Source organism: Odontesthes bonariensis, chromosome 2 (genome assembly GCF_027942865.1).
Source record: "Odontesthes bonariensis isolate fOdoBon6 chromosome 2, fOdoBon6.hap1, whole genome shotgun sequence".
Lineage (NCBI taxonomy): Eukaryota > Metazoa > Chordata > Actinopteri > Atheriniformes > Atherinopsidae > Odontesthes > Odontesthes bonariensis.
In genome coordinates this window covers 7881084-7900114 of record NC_134507.1, presented here as the reverse complement: position 1 = coordinate 7900114, position 19031 = coordinate 7881084, and the positions used below count along the sequence as shown (strand labels likewise).

The 19031-nt window shown below is 40.4% G+C and overlaps 1 protein-coding gene across 1 annotated transcript; it reads left to right on the top strand.

Annotated features, from left to right (window-relative positions):
• The first annotated feature begins 2064 nt into the window (after positions 1 to 2064).
• On the top strand, positions 2065 to 18757 carry fam204a (family with sequence similarity 204 member A). Its single transcript, XM_075483713.1, has 7 exons — positions 2065 to 2427; positions 2704 to 2788; positions 2937 to 2967; positions 3716 to 3818; positions 5363 to 5452; positions 18333 to 18442; positions 18643 to 18757. Exons 1-7 carry the CDS (start codon positions 2182 to 2184, stop codon positions 18692 to 18694), a joined length of 717 nt encoding a protein of 238 aa, XP_075339828.1. The 5' UTR covers positions 2065 to 2181; the 3' UTR covers positions 18695 to 18757.
• The last annotated feature ends 274 nt before the right edge of the window (positions 18758 to 19031 follow it).

Here is a 19031-nt window from a genome sequence, read left to right as displayed (position 1 = left end):
AGCCTGATAAGACAACTTTAATACACACTGCATTTAGCCAAGACTGTGTAAATCTCTCACATTAGGCTACGGGAGGGTCAAGGAGCAAGTGAGGTCTCCAGCTTTTCTCGGTACTACATTTGTGTCGAAAACGGGGCTCAGTATTACATTTCAATATTGTTTTTTTTCCCTTTTCTTATCAGTCATTAAGTGTGAAAAGCTTGTGCTGAATGTCTGGTCAGATTAACAGCTTTTGATACGATATTTTCATGTTTTGGTTAATAAGTCTCCAAAGCCCCGAATTACACTGTTAAAGGATAAGACCGGTTTTTTGACATTGGGCCCTTGATTTCACATTATAACATGATGTTCTACTCACCCCTGCTTGTTGTTGGTCATTTGGAGCTGTTCCGAAGATATTCGCGAGGCGTCTGGCTGCTCTCTTGAGATATTCGGCCATGAAACGGTTTCCTATGGGCAAGCTTATACAGGCACAAACTATGCTGTTTATAATTTATTAATTACTCTACACTAGCACTGATAACGTGGAGGTGCGTCGCTTACTTAAAAAAATCCGGGTTATTGTAATTTTGTTTTTTTCGTCGTAAAGTGGGTGTTACTGACGTCATCGTCGTGCTACTACCACAGGCAGCCCACAGACCTGCTGCCTATTTATTCATTCGGCTAAAATTCAAAATTAGTAACCCGGATTTTTTTAAGTAAGCGACACACCTCCACGTTATCAGTGCTAGTGTACAGTAATTAATAAATTATAAAAAGCATAGTTTGTGCCTGTTTAAGCTTGCCCATAGGAAACCGTTTCATGGCCGAATATCTCAAGAGAGCAGCCAGACGCCTCGCGAATATCTTCGGAACAGCTCCAAATGACAAACAACAAGCAGGGGTGAGTAGAACATCATGTTATAATGTGAAATCAAGGGCCCAATGTAAAAAAACCGGTCTTATCCTTTAAGTACCTTGTGTGGTCACTGTTTAAAAAAGGACTCCATTAATTGAAATAAAACTGAAAAACAACAACAAATGTGCATAATTTGAAGTATGATTACGGAGCCACACCATATCACGTGATCAAATTATTCACTTGATGATTATTGAAATAGTTCTTCATTAATCTTGATTATTCAATCGGTTAATTGAGAAAGTGTCTCAGCCCTGCCAGCTTGAACTTAAAATCAAGCCAATTTTAAGCAGTATTTTAGAAAGAAAACGTTTATGTGCTTCTTATTAAAGTCTGTGAACTTTCAAGGACTCCAAGTTATATATATAAAAAAAGAGATAAATAAAATAAATAAATGAAATGCAGTATGGCGCACAACACTTCAATATCATACACAATGCAGCCTAGCAATTGACCTTTTCACATATACATTGCATTTATGGGATTTATCCTTTATACTACATTCATATGGCACACAAAATACAGAGTATAATTTATGTATATTATGGGCATTGCAATAAGATGCAACCAAAAGAGAGCCTAATGTGAATGACTGTGAAAGAGCAATTTTAGGGTAGATGCCCGTGCCAGTGCTGGGGGCTATGCAAGATTTGCATGCTAATCATTCTAATAATAATGTAATGCCCACAGCACTTTGAGCAAATTGCGAACTACTGGTCATAGAAGGAAGCTTATCTCGCCCAGAACATAACACAAATATAGGTTAACATTTGAATGATTCCTGGTAATTCATGGACCTGTTAGTACCCAGGCTCACCTCAATTAGAAATGGTCTCCAACAGTTTTCTCTCGACTTTTCTCAAGTCGAGAGCATGCTTTTACCACTATTAACCCCTGAATTCCTTCAACGTCTCAATTCAGAGCTATACTGTCACCATAACCCATTAACCCGACCAAATACAACGCTATACGAGCAAAAATACAAAGACAATCGCAAGAAAACTTTCTGTAGGGTGAGATTGCAATAAAAAACAACCAATGAAAGCTTTTGTTTCGTTCACACGCGCCCTTGTTAAGCTGTTCTGAATGCAGGTCTGATTGGATGATATATTTACTGCTGCTAGCTATCAACCAATGAGCGCGTTCCTAAATCAAGCGTCACAGTGTTTACCCGGAAATGGGAACTTGCACTGTTTACACAGCAGTGTAACATTTTCTGGACATTTTCAACATACTGAAGTGTGAAATGCTTCTGTAATGTGAATGCAAACTACTGACTCGCTATGTACAGCGGACTCCTGCCAAAAGGTGTGACTGAAGAAGAGCTTAGTCCGGACGAGGAAGAGGATGAGCAGGGAGATGATGTTGAACAGAATAGGGACGGTAAAAATGGTTCAGCTGAAAACTTGAGATGTGCTACGGAGAACATTGGCTCGGTCGTGGAGGCACAGTCGACCCACACTGACAGAGAAGCCGACAAGGACTCCCCGACGAGCAGTATGCCCGGAATATCCCCGGAGATGTGGCAAGTAGGTTGTTGTAATATGCGGTGAGGTGCTTTATAGTAGCAGCTACCGGCCAGTTGCTTTGGTGCCGTCTGCAGAAGTGAAGCAAACTCTCGAGTTACATTACCGTGTATGTATTATCCCCAGACCTGCTTGAACTTGAGCTAACAGCTAAGTGGAACGATGCATGCAAGACTTTGGGAGCCCTATAGGACAGAGTGCACATTGCACGAGTGCAGCAGAAATATATCAATGTTGTGGTGCTGTGAATTCACTTCACTGTGTGTGTGGGTTTTTAAGAAATTCGAGGAGCTTCGGAAGAAGAAAGAGGAAATGAAGACAATGAAATTCCCCGAAAAAAGAAAAAGAAGAAGACGCAAGAAAGGTAGAAGCAGTAACCATGCACTGATGTAATGAAGCAGCATATTGGTGCTCTTCCTCCCTGTGTTATTTAAATATTGTGTTTAGCTGGTGTTCTGTTGCATGTAAGTATTAAACAAAATATAAATGTGTGTCTTTTATGTAATTTACAGGAGCAGAAAGTAAAGAGCCTACAGAGACAAGGTAACAACTTGTTGCAGTGTCTAATCAGGAGAGTTTGTACCACGTAGCTGTGGACTGTGAATTCAAAACTAACTTCCAAATATACAAAAGTAAAGCATGAAAAGTAGGGATATCACAATCACAATGCATTGGTTGAGTGACACAAACAGTTGAGTAATTAGTTCATTATTAACTGAATAATACACACACAACGCTTGTCCATCCATCATCTATACATCCATCCAGCCATCCATCCATTTTCTAAATCTGATGTCATGCTGTTATTAGTTTTAGGTCCTTGCAGTGTAACTTTTAGCCATCGTCGTTGTGCTTCTAGTTAATGGGCTCTTCTTTTTTCAAATTTTTAGTTTTGGCTGATAACAGAAACATGCCAACAATCAAGTTGCGGCGTTTTCATTTGATGGAATATTAGAAGTTTAGCATCTTGACACAGAAAATCCGTCTGTGTCACTGAACCACATAAGAAACACGGATCACGTTTGTGGAAAACAACATTTCTGGAAGGTTCCTGCATCTGGTTTTGCACAGGTGAAGCAAACAAGTGTAACGATTAGGTGTAGAAATTGTGTTCAGCTCAAATAAGTGTATTTGTTTTGCAGCAAAACGCGCCGATATGATTTCATCACAGTTGTAAAAATGAAATCAGGTTAAAGGAAGAAGTGGGACTACAGAATATATAGTTTGTTTTACTGCAGTGCTACCCTGCATGTTGTGGACATTAACAGACATTTTTTTTTGTTGTTGTCAGAGAGTGTCAAGAGGAACGAGAGAAGCCCTGGGATGAGCTTAAGCAGTATTTTGGTGTCAATGATCGATTTCAACCCCCCGCATGCTTCAAACCCCCCCCAAAGGTAACAAAGACTACCCTCCAACTTATCCTGCAAGGTTTAATTCTGTGGCTGTTGTAACTGTTAGTAACACCTTCACATCTCCTTTGTGTCTCAGTGGCACTGTGTCTTCTCATTGTTTTATTTGATATGACATGTGGATTAGAGGGAACCCTCTGTAGTAAGTCAACCTGACAGAGAGAAGAATATTAGGGATTACGCTCAGCCACGTTTAGTGATAAGATTAGGATGACTTTCCTTTCTGCTGTGCTTAAGATTAAAGTGAGATGTAGATTTTTTTTCTCCCTGGAAAAAAAAAAACATGATGGAAAATCCAAATGTTGCTCCACAAAGGAACAGGGACCTTGTACAGATTCTGTGACTACAGCTGGAACTTTGAATAAACGGTTATATAATACAGTGATATGTGCAGCTGCTATTTAATTTTTCGTAATTGAAACAAATGGAAAGCTGGAAAACACTTAAAGATGAATGAACACTTTCTGCAAAGGCTTCCAAATTGCCAAGGAAGCAAAAAAATATTTGCAAGCTCGAAGAACATTCTAACTGACCCAGTGAATGGGAACTGTTCTCATTTCAATTTGAAATCCCCTTAATGGTTATTTTGTGCTTAATTTATCTCAGAGCAGCATAAAATTGAAGTTTTTTTTTTTTTTTTTTTTTTTTTTTTGATGATTTAGCCTCATTTTGAATCAGGCAACTATGAAAGGATAAAAGAAACGATTAACAAGCTGAATGAAACAAAACTTGTCACATCCACATAATGAGGGACTCCATCATTCCTCAAATGCAGAGTCTTGTAATTAATAATATTTTGATACTAGCAAGACTTTCGCACAGTCGCTTGAGTAGGAGCTATAAATATATTGTAGCTGCCAGTGGCCAGATGTCATAATTCATCTCCTAATGGCTTTTATTCAGTAACCTAAAAAACATTTCAGGCCATATAAAACGATGGTTTGTCAGTTTGAGTTCTGTTTGAAAGTTGCAGGGAAAATGTTCTCTCTAATTTGTTTAATATTCAAATTTGTGGTGTTGTCTCTTTATTTTTTACAGTAAAAAAATAATTCACAGGGGGGCAAATGAATAATTACCGCCTCTTTCCGGTATATTTTCCTACCCTGATGAGATTTTTGGGGGGCTGCAGAAATGTGTCGGCTGGCCCTGTCCGATTGAGCTCATCACAGCAGAACTGGCTCGCCATCAGTAACCGGGGGCTTCTCTGCACCCCCCCCACCTCCCCTCCCCACCCTCCTCTGCTTTGGCCTGTAATGGAAATGTGTAATTAAAGAACCACATTTATGTTTGGTAATCTCCTGTAGCATTTCTAAGATTTCCTCTCTAATATCCAATCAAAAAGGTTTTCATTTGTGAAGCGGAATCTACATATTTGTGGTAATGGCAATCATATTAAAAATAAGGCCCTGGGGACTTTTGAAGTTACTCTTTGATATTTTTTTTCTCTCTCTCTACTTCTATTTCTAAAAAGAAAAAAAAATCTGAATTTTTTTTTTTTTTTTTTTTTTCCTTCTTCCTCTCTTCTGCAGTCCGGCCTAGAAAAGAGCATAGAGAAGGCCATAGCTGAAGGGGACATTGCAAAGGCGGAGGAGATGAGCGACAGACTCGCCACTCGAGAGGTACGTTGAGCCGATAAGAGATCTTTGGGGTGCTCCCGCTGTGACAAATCAGGCTAATGGATCCGTGGCCATTTCTGCTGCAAAGACATAGAGGAACAAAAACACACGCAGACATCCACCATTCAGTCCTGCAGCCCTTTTCCATTGAGTTAATGGAAAGCCCTCCCCTTAGTTTTGAAGTGCTGCAGTGTCTAAAGGACTTTTGGCTCTGCTTTTTAATGAAGGGTACATCGCTTTCAAGCCAACTGTTAAATCATTCTCCAGGTAAGAGTTTCATACCTTTGAAGTGTACATGTCCCTAAATGCACTGCCTGAAGTTTTGTAACTAACCGCCTTGGCAGGCATCAAGGATCAAGTGGTTTGAAACTAATTTAGCATAAAATGTAGCCCGCACACATATAATTGCGGTTAAAAAGACACATAGCTGTAGTGTTGCTTCTCCACTGAGGGGAATAGCCGTACTTTTGAGCATCAAAGTTAAACTTCTTTGTTTTTATGATGAGCGTTGCTTACAGCACAGCAGCGTTTAATAAAGGCAACACAGTAATGGAGCATACTGCAGGCTCAGGCTTTCATTGTCAGGCAAGGATTTCAATTAAGTTGCAAAATGGGAGGGGCCATTAGTTCAGGAAACGCTGTACTTTGAATTTTTTTATTTCAATTTTTTTTTTCATTTCAGTGATATTTCAAGTTATTGTCAGCATAACACAAAACAAACTAGTACATGCTGTAATGATACTGGTGGTTTAAGTTATGGCCACCAGGTTTCTTAATGTGCAGTTTCTGTGGCGGGGGGGTACTTCAATAGCCATGAGTGGCCATTGCTTTTGTGAGGATGTTAGTTAGAGGCATGATTTTATAACACTTTGTCATGCAGTTTTGAACCAAAAGGTTTTAATTCATTCCAAAAACGTCTCATTCAGTATGCTCACATGCAGTTTAGTCGAGCTACGGTTAAACTGACTGGACGGCTGCCCTCATCCCAGTGTAAAAGCATGGGAAGGGAATCGATTTGTTTACAGAAGTATGCCCAGCTCCACTTGTGTACTGGGTTTTTGTCTATAATGCGGTGATCTATAATGCGACGGACTAAAATAATTGACACAAACACTTTGGCTGGCAGCCAATTACTACCATGTCGAGCAGTAAATTGGACAGCTTTACATCTCTTCATAATTTCATGCGTGCAGTACCTTTTTATTTTCACAAATGAGATGCACACCGTCCCTTGAGGTAATTCTCCATTGTTTCCAACTTTTTCTCTTTTTGAGTAATGGCTTCTTCCGTTGCTTTCGGGGTTTAAACCCAGAATGGGAACTGTGCATCATGCATGGAGCATTCAGGCCAGTTTGAGTCCCATTGAACGTGCACATGAAGGACTAATTCTACTCTCTACTGAGACATCTGGGTGCGTCAGCCTGGTTTTATTAGAATTAGATTGAATACAGATTCGGTTGGACTTACATCCAGGGTGTAACTTTTTTTTTTTGTGTCCTGGAAACCTGGGATTTGGGGCTTGTGACATCAGATCGCTAATCACCTTTAACACACACACACACACACATGCACCTGTTTCTGCTTTGTTTACATGGCAGCGGCGGACCAAGATAGCCTTGCTGCTAACTTTGCAAACAGGACTTTTTATATGTTTGCATATAAATACACGGGTACAGGCCAACTATATTAAGGAATAGATGTATCAGATTGGGCACGCTGCTACATAACATAACGCCAGTGTCGGTCACCTAATTTAACCTCATTTTGGCCTGATACATCTAAAAGCCATCAGATTTAAAGCATTCGTTCCAAAAGGTGTAAAGGTAAGTGTAAAGACTGGAAGCGGCTAACCTGCTTTAACCTTTATGTTGTTTCTCACCAAAATCCGGTTTTGAGTTGTAATTTTTATTTGAATTTTTTGGAAAGACCCGACCTTTGGCATAGCGGATACGTTGCGTCATGTAATGCAGAAAAACAAGTGGAATTTTCCCTTTTAGAAACCGGGTCGCTTGAAATGGCCTCTCCTCATTCTGTTCACGCAGTAACACATGACACATGTATTTTTATGCATCAGAAATGTCAAGACGTGCACCCAAACATAAGCAATAAACAGGGATTAATGACGCCTCTGACTTGAAAGTTATGGGATATGTCCTCGCATAATATTTCATTATATATTATATATTGCTCCGGCTTTTTTTCACATTCTCAGGAAAGATGTTCCCGGGAAAATTCATCAGCTTGAATTTGTAGGAAGGCTCCTAAAACACTGTTTGGGGGGGGGGGGGGGGAGGGTTTGTTCAATTCATGGAGTTGGCCTTACAAATGTGGCCTGGTATCTACATTTTGTAATGGGCATTTGTCTGCAGCACCAGAGTCCTTTTAAATTTCATATAACTGCCAGCAGATTGGTCAGAAATTGGGGAGTTAACTGAAAGCTCTTGTGAGTGGCACCTGCGCTGTACTTTCAGAAAGCCTCTTACGGGGCCGTTGGATTGGTTTTAGCCTGAGCTGAGGTTCTCGCCTCCCTGGCACCTGCCTTATGTGCTGCCAGAACAGTGATGGGACGTGACAGCAGTTTGGCAGCTGCGACTCATTGTTGAGCGGTGATAACTTCATTTGAAGGGAGGTGGGGGGGGGGGGATAAATAAAAAATGTGCCTTTTTCAAATCCCTCAAACTGAAGCGATGCAAAGTTGTGCGTGTTTACTCCGGCGTAAAAGAAAAGCAGCCCCACGTGCTGCGCGTATAAAGAGCAGCAAAGGAGGCAAAGTTTGAAGGATTCTGATTTAGTTAGGAAGGATTATGGTAAACCTTAAACGATGCAGCCTGTAATGCAGATAGCATTTAGAGCAATCCTGTTCACATTTGACAAGAGCACAGTGACAAACATTTAGAGGATCAATAATCTCCGCTGTGGCCAGAATCAATTTCAAGGTTATAATTGAGTGGCTCATTTGCTATGGGATGGCTTAGATGTTTAATTTGTTTACGGTCATAACAGCAAGACGGGATCATGGCAGGCTTTTACAGGAAGAATAGGAACAGGTTTTCTCTATTTAAAAAAAAAAAAAAATGAAAATGCAAAAGCATTCCGACAGCTATGAAGATGGAAAGAGGCCTGCTTGTCCCTCTGGGCATTGTTCAGTAAAGAAAATGCCGATACACGTTGGATGACAATGTTTCAATGTATTTTACATCCTCAATCTTCCGGTTTCCCGCTTATCTCCTCAAAGCAAAAGGAAATGAAAGGAAGAAACGGAGCTTGCTGTCAGAATATCCCCCTTTAATGAAACAAAAATGTTTGTTCCTTTTGTTTTCTACTCCCTCAAATCAATTAATGATTTCTGCTTGCTCCACTTTCCTCCCCCTTTCAAATCTGAGCATTAGAATAACTCGATTAAAAAGAACCTTTTTTTTTCTTTTTTGAAGCCTCCATACAAAATTTTAGAGATATGCCCTCTTTCATCCATCAGACTTCTTAAACGCTCTGCCCGGATACCGCAGCTGAAGGTTTTCTCCTCTTATTGGTGCTTTTAAATGTCTCCCGCGGCTGAAAGCTTTTGTTTTTCGATTAATTCACGGAGACGTGTTCAGTTTGTTTTTTTTTAGTTTTTTTTTTTCAAAGCGAATACTAGCGCCTCCAAAGGTGCTGCAAATGTATAATAAAAGTAAAAAATGTATAATATCTGCATTGCTAAGCCAAAGCTCTTTAACGCTTTCGTTTAAACATTGCAGATAGGGTTCCTTTTCACACAAAACTCTGTTAATCGGTTTAGTTTTCTTTTCACAAGCTTTAGAGGATGCAGAATGATGTTCAAATGAAAGCAGCTAAGCACTTTCAGTAGGTCCAGTAAATTAAAAGGTGCAAGTGCTCCAATTAGAAAGACCGGGTCTCCATCCTTTGATTATCAGTCTTTATTATGAACTTCAGCAAGTTGCATATGGGCTAATTAATTCATTCTGTGACCGACGGACACATTATAAACTGATCAAAGCCCGACAGGAAGCTCGATAGCAATCCGGCTGCTCATATTTGACGGACTGATTTTTTTATTTTTTTTTTGGCCCCTTCTTGGTACATGAACCATTGCAAAAAGCTGATATCTGCTGAGCACTGCAGAATACTGTGTGGCCTCCCAATGCCATCGGTTAGTTTGTGGGTTGATAACTTTTTAGATTTAGTCACAAACGCTTCTTTTTTTTTCCTGAAAGTTTGACACAGACATCAGATCTCTTTCCAAAACCAGAACACAGTAGCAGACATAAAATAAAAAAAAAACACACTAGGCTCCATCTGCAATGATGCGGTGTCTGTGAATTCCAAAAGAAGCGGCTCGGATTTTATTTTGTCCAACCGCAGAACAGTCCTACTTAAAGGAAGCGTTCCCGAGTCCATGCACAGGTTTCCACCACAGTATCGGGCCCGTTTATAACCCTCAGCGCTACTTTCACCGCCAGTCAACACTGGTTCACGACCTTTTGTTCCACGTATTGTGAAATTTCCCCAAATTTGCTCCTCTCATACTCAGTTGTGTTACTGACTCGCTGCTAATTAAGCAGCTAACTAGTTCTGAGATGTTTTCACCACATTTTGCTTTGCCATGTCCCAACTTTTTCAAATGCTGGCACTGGTATCGATTTCAGATTTCAGAATGTATTCACTGTTTGCAAAGTGTCAGGACTTGAGAGTTAGAGTTATCACACTTTTATTACAAGGTTATTGTGGTCAGTAGAACTGAAAACAGAATGGCAATGTCTCTTAACCCCGGCAATAAGTGGCAATAAGTTGAATTGCCAGTTAAAGTTTTGAAGATTTTCATTCAACAACATTCTCACAAGAAAATATGTATGACCAATAAACAAAGTCTCTGAGCTGTTTTTGAACTCGTTAGCAGCCGCCGTGTTATTTACAGTGAGTACATTTCTTGGCAAAAGACAGTCATGCCGCGTTAGAGCTCACGCTTCCTCCTGTAGCGCTCATCACAGCCATTAGAGCGGCATTACAATTTCAAAACAAACTCTTTACAGTCTCTTACAAAAAGGGAAGTCGAGTCCCATTTCACGACTTCCTGGAGTTAAACAATATTAGAAAATTGAAAAACCTCATTAAATTGCTGCTGGGCTCTCGTTTGTTTTTTGTTTTTGAATCTTCGGTCCAAACGATACTTTGGAGGGATGAGTTTAAGTTTTGAGACATATCTGCTGTCGAACTGTTGAGGCAGTTGACGCTATAAGGAGGGAGGGCTTCCGTAGTTTGAGCTCCATTGCAAAACGCCATCTCAGAACAGTCAGTAGGAGGAGTGGACAGGTCTTCATATCCATCAAATCTGCTCAAATGTGGTGGATGGTTATCATAAACAGGCGACTTCCTTGATGTATGAAGAGCTAGAACTAGTTTTCCATCCATTAACCTCGTCACCGGCCCTCTGACTTATGGCTGTTAAACTAATAACTTTAAGATTAGTGCTTGTTAACTGATTGCCTGAAATCCCCCCCCCCCGGTTCTTCAAAAATGTTTGTAAAGCTAATACGCCGCTAGCCTCATTTCTGACTAGAGGGTGGACTTGACTGGAGAAGTTTTCTGTAAACACTGTTTAGTCAAATTGGTCCCTCCTAATAGACAATAATTAGCCACATGAATATGTAATAACTGGAGCTGTTTCTGTGGCTTTTGAACATGCGGACGGTTATAATATCCCTCATTATGTAGGAGCTCATATTTCAAGGGAAGCAGCTGCTGAAAGGAAAAGCCCCACTGTCCTTGAAATCTACCCTTTGGAAAGCCTCGCTTAAATGCTGTGAAACAAAGGTGCTGCGGCATTTTGTCAGAGGAGACATGGTGGCTTAGTTGAAACAAAGAGCTGAACTAAGAGGGTTTCATGATATTTATGTTCTTTAACACCTTTTTTCTTCTCGCCACCTTCTCCCTGCCATGCCCCGTGTTTGTAATCAAAAAAATTAATGAGCAGGGCTTTTGTGGAGAGTGGATGTTATCAGATCCTGACTTTCCCCGCCCCACATCAGAGCCGGAGTCTGACTCCGTCTCCCCCGTAAGCCCCCCCCAGGCCACCTCGCTGAGAGTTGAGGGGAAACTCTCCTCTTTGTTCCTTTTTCCTTCAGCATAAGCAATTTATCACTGAATGAACTTTTATTGTATCTCTGGATGACTCACATTAAACGTTCGCCCATTAATTTTTGAAATGGGTACTAAGCTATTATCAAATGCCTGGGAATCTCATTTGGATTATTGTATTTCATTAATTACTTGATAGACAAAGCATACTTTTCAATGTAGATTTGTGTGCTGTTTAATTAATTAGCATGTTTTCGCTTTTAATTAAAGCCATTTTTTTTTCTCTTAAATTAAAGCCCACAGCAAAACACATATATAATTTGTTTGTAATTAGGCCTTAATTGGTGGTAGTGGAAGCTTAGCACCCTCGGTTTCCTTTTTCATGATTGCCATTTTATTGCCAGTCACTCATTAATTAAACTGTTTTTTCTAATTAGCTTATAAAACTGTTGATGGCATATTATTGTAAGTGTGAGTTCAAAGCTTGCTAATAAGCCTACCCTACTCAGAAGAGGCGAGATAATACAGTGTGCATAAAGCAGGCGAACTTTCAGAGATTTTCCCCTTCTTTTCTTTTTTTTTTTTTGTCTTTTCCCTGAAGATGACACGACATGTGTATCTAGCATCAGATATACTAGGAAAGGAAAAGTGGAGCGATGCCTGCTCTTCTGTGCCTCGCTTGGAGTGGCTCTCTTTTGGCTCGCCGTGTAATTCTGCTTGTCAAAGTGGAGGCAAGATTACCGAAAGCTCTTATGAGGCCTCCCCGAGGAAAACCGATCAACTTTTTCTGGGAGGGCAATTTTTGTTTTTTGTATTTGGACTTAACTTAGTTTCTTGTTCTTGATTTCGTTGACAATTAAACTGGATTGAGCCAGGGCTTGTGTTGAAGGTGTTCCCCATCTCCATAAAGTGCTCCGAGAGGACTTTTTTTGGGTGAACTGGCGCTCACAGCTGGAGCTGAGGCCTCACAAGGACCAAAGAAGTAGATCACATCACCCCTGCCCTGAGGTCTTTGCACTGTCTCTCAAAGAATAGATTTTGAAATGCTCTTGTTAGTTTATAAAGTTCTGAATGGTTTAGGGCCTGAACATATAAGTGACCTCCTTTTACCATGCGAACCATCCAGACCTCTCAGGTCCTCGGGTTCAGGTCTGCTTTCCATCCCCAGAGTCCGAGCCAAACAGGGAGAAGCAGCTTTTAGTTCTTATGCTCCAAAAATCTGGAACAAACTTTCAGAAAAATGCAGGTCTGAAACTCTCAGTTCTTTTAAATCAAGGTCAAAGACTCATTTGTTTACAGCTGCGTCTGATGAGAGTATTTATTAAGGATTTTAATGACCGTTTTAAGTCTTTTTAATTATTTTTAAGTTGTCTTAAGTACATTTTATAATTTAAAAAAATAGAAATAAAAACATTTTTTATTTTTGGTCTTGTTGCCTCTTTTGTTAAATGTTTTATTCTGCTCATTTTGTTCTGATGTGTTGTGAGAAGCACTTTGAATTGCTTTGTAGGTGCGATACAAATAAACTTGCCTCGCCTATATATTAGGTGCACATTTACTCAGTCATTTCCATTTCCTGAGTCTTTTTTTATGCCACAATTTGGACAGAAATATTGGACTTCACTGCTTTTAATTGAGAGCTGCAGTTTGAAGCAGTTCTGCATGTTCAAATGCCACAAACAAAACATCGGAGCGTAAAAATGAAGACGTACTGATACGCTAAACTACCCAACAGGATGGAATGGAAGCACATTAAGCAGTTACACGCCTCAACGATCAACAGATCATTGATTTTCTTATGAGGCTACATCTTCCCCAATGAGAGAATCTTCCGAGCTTCATTATCTTGGTTTACAATAATCTGAATAGTTTCTGTGTTTGTGCCGGTAAATAATGAAAAAATAACAGGAATTGTTGAAATTGTAACCTTTTTCCCTTTCCATAAAACTGTTGCCTAAGCACCAATTAATTCAGTGCTTTTTTTTTTTAAGATAACAACAACAATAATCATCTATCATTGATTATGATGGGTAATTAATCTCTTCAGTTGCTGCAAAGCAACAGTGAGGATGATTTTTGATTCTTTCTTTTTTATGACAAGCTCAGGTCACGTCTATTGGTTTAGAAACTCTTTGTTGTGCTTAACATTTACACAAGTGAATGTACTGTGCATTAACTGAAAAACAGCAACAAAAAAAACCCCCAAAAAACAGCAAAAGAGCTCTCATGACCCTCGAGATCTGCACTGTCACGTCAGGTGATCCTGCAAGAACACAAAATTGTGCTTGGGGTGATCCATTACTTTGCTCGAGAGATTTCCAAAAGACTAACCCGATGAACTGCGTATTCCTTCCTTTTTAATGCGATATGGGTGGCATTAATTGACCTTTTGATCTTTTGACCCCTCCCAGTATTCCTCGCAGCGCAGAGGCTTTGTGGCCAGAGACACATTTTTCTTCTCCCCTCTGCCTCACTCCCAAGAAATTAGGCAGAAATAACACACAAGCTGCCTAATCTGATATTCATTCCTTTCTTATATAGCCCTGCTTTCCAAAGTTGACTAAGGCCACATTATTTAGGCATTAAGGTAGTGTGATAAAGGAATTAGGGTGGTCATTAATCGTTTACACGTCAAATGCAGCAGAGCAGCTCGGGGAGGTGATTTAGCGAGGCAAAGCCATATAGCCCTTGTTAATCCACCTCTCACACGTTTTAATTGGAAGGGGCTTCCTGGATAGAAAATTTATGAATGGGTTTAAGGCCATTTCTTCCTTAAAGCCATCATTTATTTCATATTGTTAATAGGAGCTTTAACACTTTATCCACATGGAGACGTGTTTTGCTCATCTTTCATTCAGCTATTGTCTTTCTGCACAATAATTGCCACAGTGTTTTTGTGATCCTCGCGCTACTCATTTATCAAACGCCTCGGTAATGATGCAATAAAACGGGCACTTAAAAGAAAAAGTGTGAAAATGTTCCTAAGATAGACTCGCTCCGTCTTCCGTATAGTTTACACAGCAGCCGAGCCATTATTTTAGTCTTCTTTTCTTTTCACGGCTTCATGTTTGGGTCTCCACTTGAGTCTCCATGACGACCCAAACATGAATGAACAGAAAGCGGTGCTATTGACTTAACCCTCCTAGTGGCCCTAAGCCGCCGCTGCTGCTGCTGCTGCTGCTGCTGCTGCAGTGCCAGCATTGTGCAGGATGGATTTTTTTTTTCGTCTGCAACTCTTCCAAAGGTCAGAGAATTAATCCTCTGAATAAACCTTGTTTTTAGCAGGGCTGCACACGGGCCACACAAGAGAGAGAAACACTGCACGGAAACATGCTTGTGATGGACTCTTAATCGTACGTTAATATGTGGTGGAGTGGGAAGAATTGCTTTTTAGGCGCCACCTAAACAAAGAATGCAGGAGGTTTCCTGTGTCTCTCTTTTATTCCTGCTTTGTACTCCCATTCTTATGTTTTTCCACCAGCCTCTGATGCGAAAGGATTTGGCACTAAGATGCAAGCAGGGGAGGGGGGGAGGGATGGGGGGGGGGATCCTGAAAAGTGGATCAAAAAAAGTAAATGAAAAATAATGTCATATTACTGAAAATATGAGAGGCTAATTTGTGCCGACTTTTTGCTAATTTTGTTCTCGCCACAGAAAGAGGAGCCGTCACCTGCTCGGCGCCACAGCGCTGACAGTGCCAGTGATCCATGAAATAAGCTGCCGCTGGCTTTGTTCAGATAAGAATGAACAAATCTGCACAATGTACTGCTCTCGGAATCTCATTTTCATACTTGCATGCAGGCTAAAAGAAATAAGCTGTTTGCAGGCTTGATTAATCAGACATTTGAGGGCTTTTTTTTTTTTTTTGTCTCTTTGATCTGTTCTGTCTCCTAGGTAACTTGGTTGACATTAATGTTGAGCTCCAGTAAAGACAATCGGGGATAGTAGACTAAACTGATAATAATAATAATAATAATAACGGGGGGGGAAAAAAAAAGAAAAGGAAATTTAAGACCTTTAATGCTTTAAATATAGTAAAGGCTGTGTTGTGAATTTTAAAGAGGGGAAGACGAGGTCCACAGAAGTGGGCTTTTGCTTTAGGAATGTTTAGAAGGTGTGTTTTCAAGACCTTTTGCATTTCAGACACATCCCCACAGGAAAGCTGGTTAATGTGGGTAATCCTTGTGTAAGAAAAAAGAAAAAAGCTCAGTCTGTAAATCTCCAAATGAATCCATTTAGCATCCGGCGGTTTCATTCGATTTGCTCCCTGAATCAGCCAATATGGAGTTTTTTTTTTTTGCTAACACAGAGAGCTGTTTTCGGATTTGTTAACATTTTAATAATCGTGTGGTTCATAATCTCAGCGTGCATCAAAGACATGCAGCACCTACACCACTCGAACATTTAGCAGGGAACACCCTGAAGTGGTTTTATCTGCCTGCGAGATCTGCTGCAAATGTTTGAGCCATCATCTGTTGTAACTCTCCTTAAGAGGAGAAAAACACGATTTGAGGAATTTAAAACCAATAAAATGGCAAAGAGCTGTAGAACTGTCATAGCATGTACGCTTCAGGTTATTCAGACGCTTTAACAAATCTTCCAGTGACTGTATAGATGAATGCCTTGAGGGCCCAGCCGGAGCCCAGTACTTGCAGCCAGCCGAAGCCCTTATCTTAAATCCAAGCAAAGTACCATTAATCTTTTTGAAAGACCTTTATGGCTTTTAATGTATCCCAAATTAGAACATTTTACACCCTTGGTTCCTGAAATGTGGTGATAAAAAGCCTTTAGAGTTTAATTTTTCCTGCCTGCTCGCTCTGACCTGCTTAATCCCAGCATGCATTAGGAGATATTTTAGTTTCAGTCTTTCTAATAAAGTTTATCCCACTTAATTATAATTGAAACATTTTTTTTCCAGCAGGTCTTTTTCTTTTTTCTTTTTCCTCCCTTCAAGTGGCGCAGTGGTGGCACATTTCTTCATTACCTTAAGACTTTCTCTTCCCCCTGATTGTTCTCTGAATATTACGGAGAATTACCAAAAGGTTTGGCGAAATTGTTCCAAGTTGTTTATCAAAGTTTGCCTTTGCTTGAATAATAAACCTATCTCAGGAGTGAAAAAAGCGGCAGGATTTTTTGCCCTTTGTTTCCAGAGCTTCTGTGTGACTGGGGTTATTGGGATTATTCTGCTTCACAATACGCACATGTCTTCCCTGGGATTTGAATGTTTGCCTCTTGCAGTCACGGTCATTCTCTTCACTTCTGATTTGAGGGACTGCTTGCATTACCCCAAACGGAAAGGTCTCCTTTACAATAGTGACGAGCGAAAAGAGCGCAAATTCAACATTTTTAATATTGAGGGGGAGAAAAAGGCAAAAATGGCTCACGTTGTTTTCTAATTGTTTGGTTAATTCATCTTTTACATTAAGCAAGGAGAAAATAAGTGATGTGTGAGAGAGCTTTAAAAATATGACTCAAACTAAACCTCTCTCTGAATGGTTGCAAAAAACAAGAAAGAATATGTTTACTATAGACTATTGCACATTTGCCTGCCGATTGAACCAAAACAAGTTACTCTATGATCCTGTGATCCATGCTAGGACTGAAACCATCCGCACTCTCAATTAAAGTAACACTAGCAAATTGGCCTGTTGTTTTACTCTTTAGCTCCCCCCACCAGTTGTGGGATGTAACACCAATGTCATTAAAAAAAGAAAAACCTTTGCATGAGCCCTGCAAATGTACAGCCATTCGCATGAATTTGTTGGTATGTTGAAGAGGCCACAAAGACAACGTCAAAATCCCACAAAAAATGTCAAGGGGACCGTCAAGCAAAAGGGTGCGGCGCCCTGGACCCACCAGGGCGGTGTTCAGGCCCTGGGATGTGCGCACATTGTTTTAAGATTCACAAACTGCTTTAGTGTAGCTTTAAATTTAATTTCAACTACTTCAACAACAAAAATGTGAGCGTTTCGGCCCTTAGCTTTCCTGAGCATCCCCTCACCGAGCACCTCCTCAGGTCGGTGTGACCCCGTATTACCCCAGGTGTGCTCTTTGGGTTTCATTGTACAGAGAACCGCTCCGCATACAAAGTACAAATATCCAATAAGCAGCACTGTAGAGTGTTTGTGTAAATGGCTGAATGAGAAGCACATTGTAAATGTGTTAGTTAGTGTGGACCATTTATCCACCATGCGGTGTAATGAGAGGGGCCACAAACTCATTTAAAAAAATGCAGTGATCCCAAACATAAAGAAAAAGACACAGAAAGATATCTTCAGAGACTGAAGGGGTCTTTCAGTCCCTCGCCATTCCTGAACATCATTGCGACAATGCATGAAAAACAGAAAACACTCAAACAAAGAAATTTAGCTTCAGGATTATAGCATTTAGCACAGGATGTCACATCAAACAGTCTCATTTTACCCCTGCTTATTGCACTTTGAATGCTTCCACAAAGGTTCATACGGTTGGCTATTGGCTTGTCTCACGTCTGCACAAGCTAATAAACAAACTGAAGGAACCTTGTATTCTGCATCCTAATGTATGTTTATTATCATTTCCATGGTTAGAAATAATGTATGCTTTTGTGGTTCCTTCCCTGAGACGGCTCTTCTACCCTAACCGCCGACTCCAGTGTCACGTCCTGTCATGTAAAAATGAATGAACCGTAGGACATTGTAGTATTCGTATGCTGGGGAGGAGGCAGGACAGGCAGCGGGGACTTTTGATGCCACCTTCACACATTAGTCAGAATTCTTTATTGCCACAGACTAATTTCTGCTCCCTCTTCTGTCTGTCTCCACAAAAGATGGGCGTGAAAATCACTCAAGCCGCCGACTGCCGTGACTTCGTGCAACGCAAACAGGAAGAGGAAGCTTTGAGGGCAGCACAGAAGAGGAAGAACCAAATAGCCTGGGGGTATGACGCAGTCTCTGTCCTCATCACCGTTTGTCATCATCAGCGGGACGCTCTGGGTTCAAGTACAGTTGAGACAGAGCTACACTTGGGAGAATTAGCTGCTCTCTGAATCTTAGCTAATGTCGAAGCTGACAGCTAAAATACTACGTCGACAGAGATTTCAGGAGTTTAAGGTTTCTTTTTCCATGTGTGTGTTGCAGGTTCGAGGCAAAGAAACGATGGGAAACCAAAAGCAACATGGGCTTCATGTGACAAACATGTTTTTTTTCTTCTTTTCAGTTAATTTAATTAAAAAAAAACTTTTTTTAAATAGTCGACTGATCCTGTTTCTTTTTTATTCCTTTTTGTATATTTTGAAGACTTTACACCAGAAGCATGTGGGGGGGATGGAGGGGGGCGGGGTTGGAGAGTCAGGCAGTTGGCTGAGAGAAAACCAATCCAGAGAGCATAAGGGAGAGAAAAAATTATGGAGAATTCAAATTAATTCCTCAGGCGCCCATTGGTGTCTGCATTGTGTTATTTTTCATTACATTTCAGTGATTTCAGCGCTCTGGCCCTTTTTTTTTCTCTCCCTCCCTTCAAATTAAAT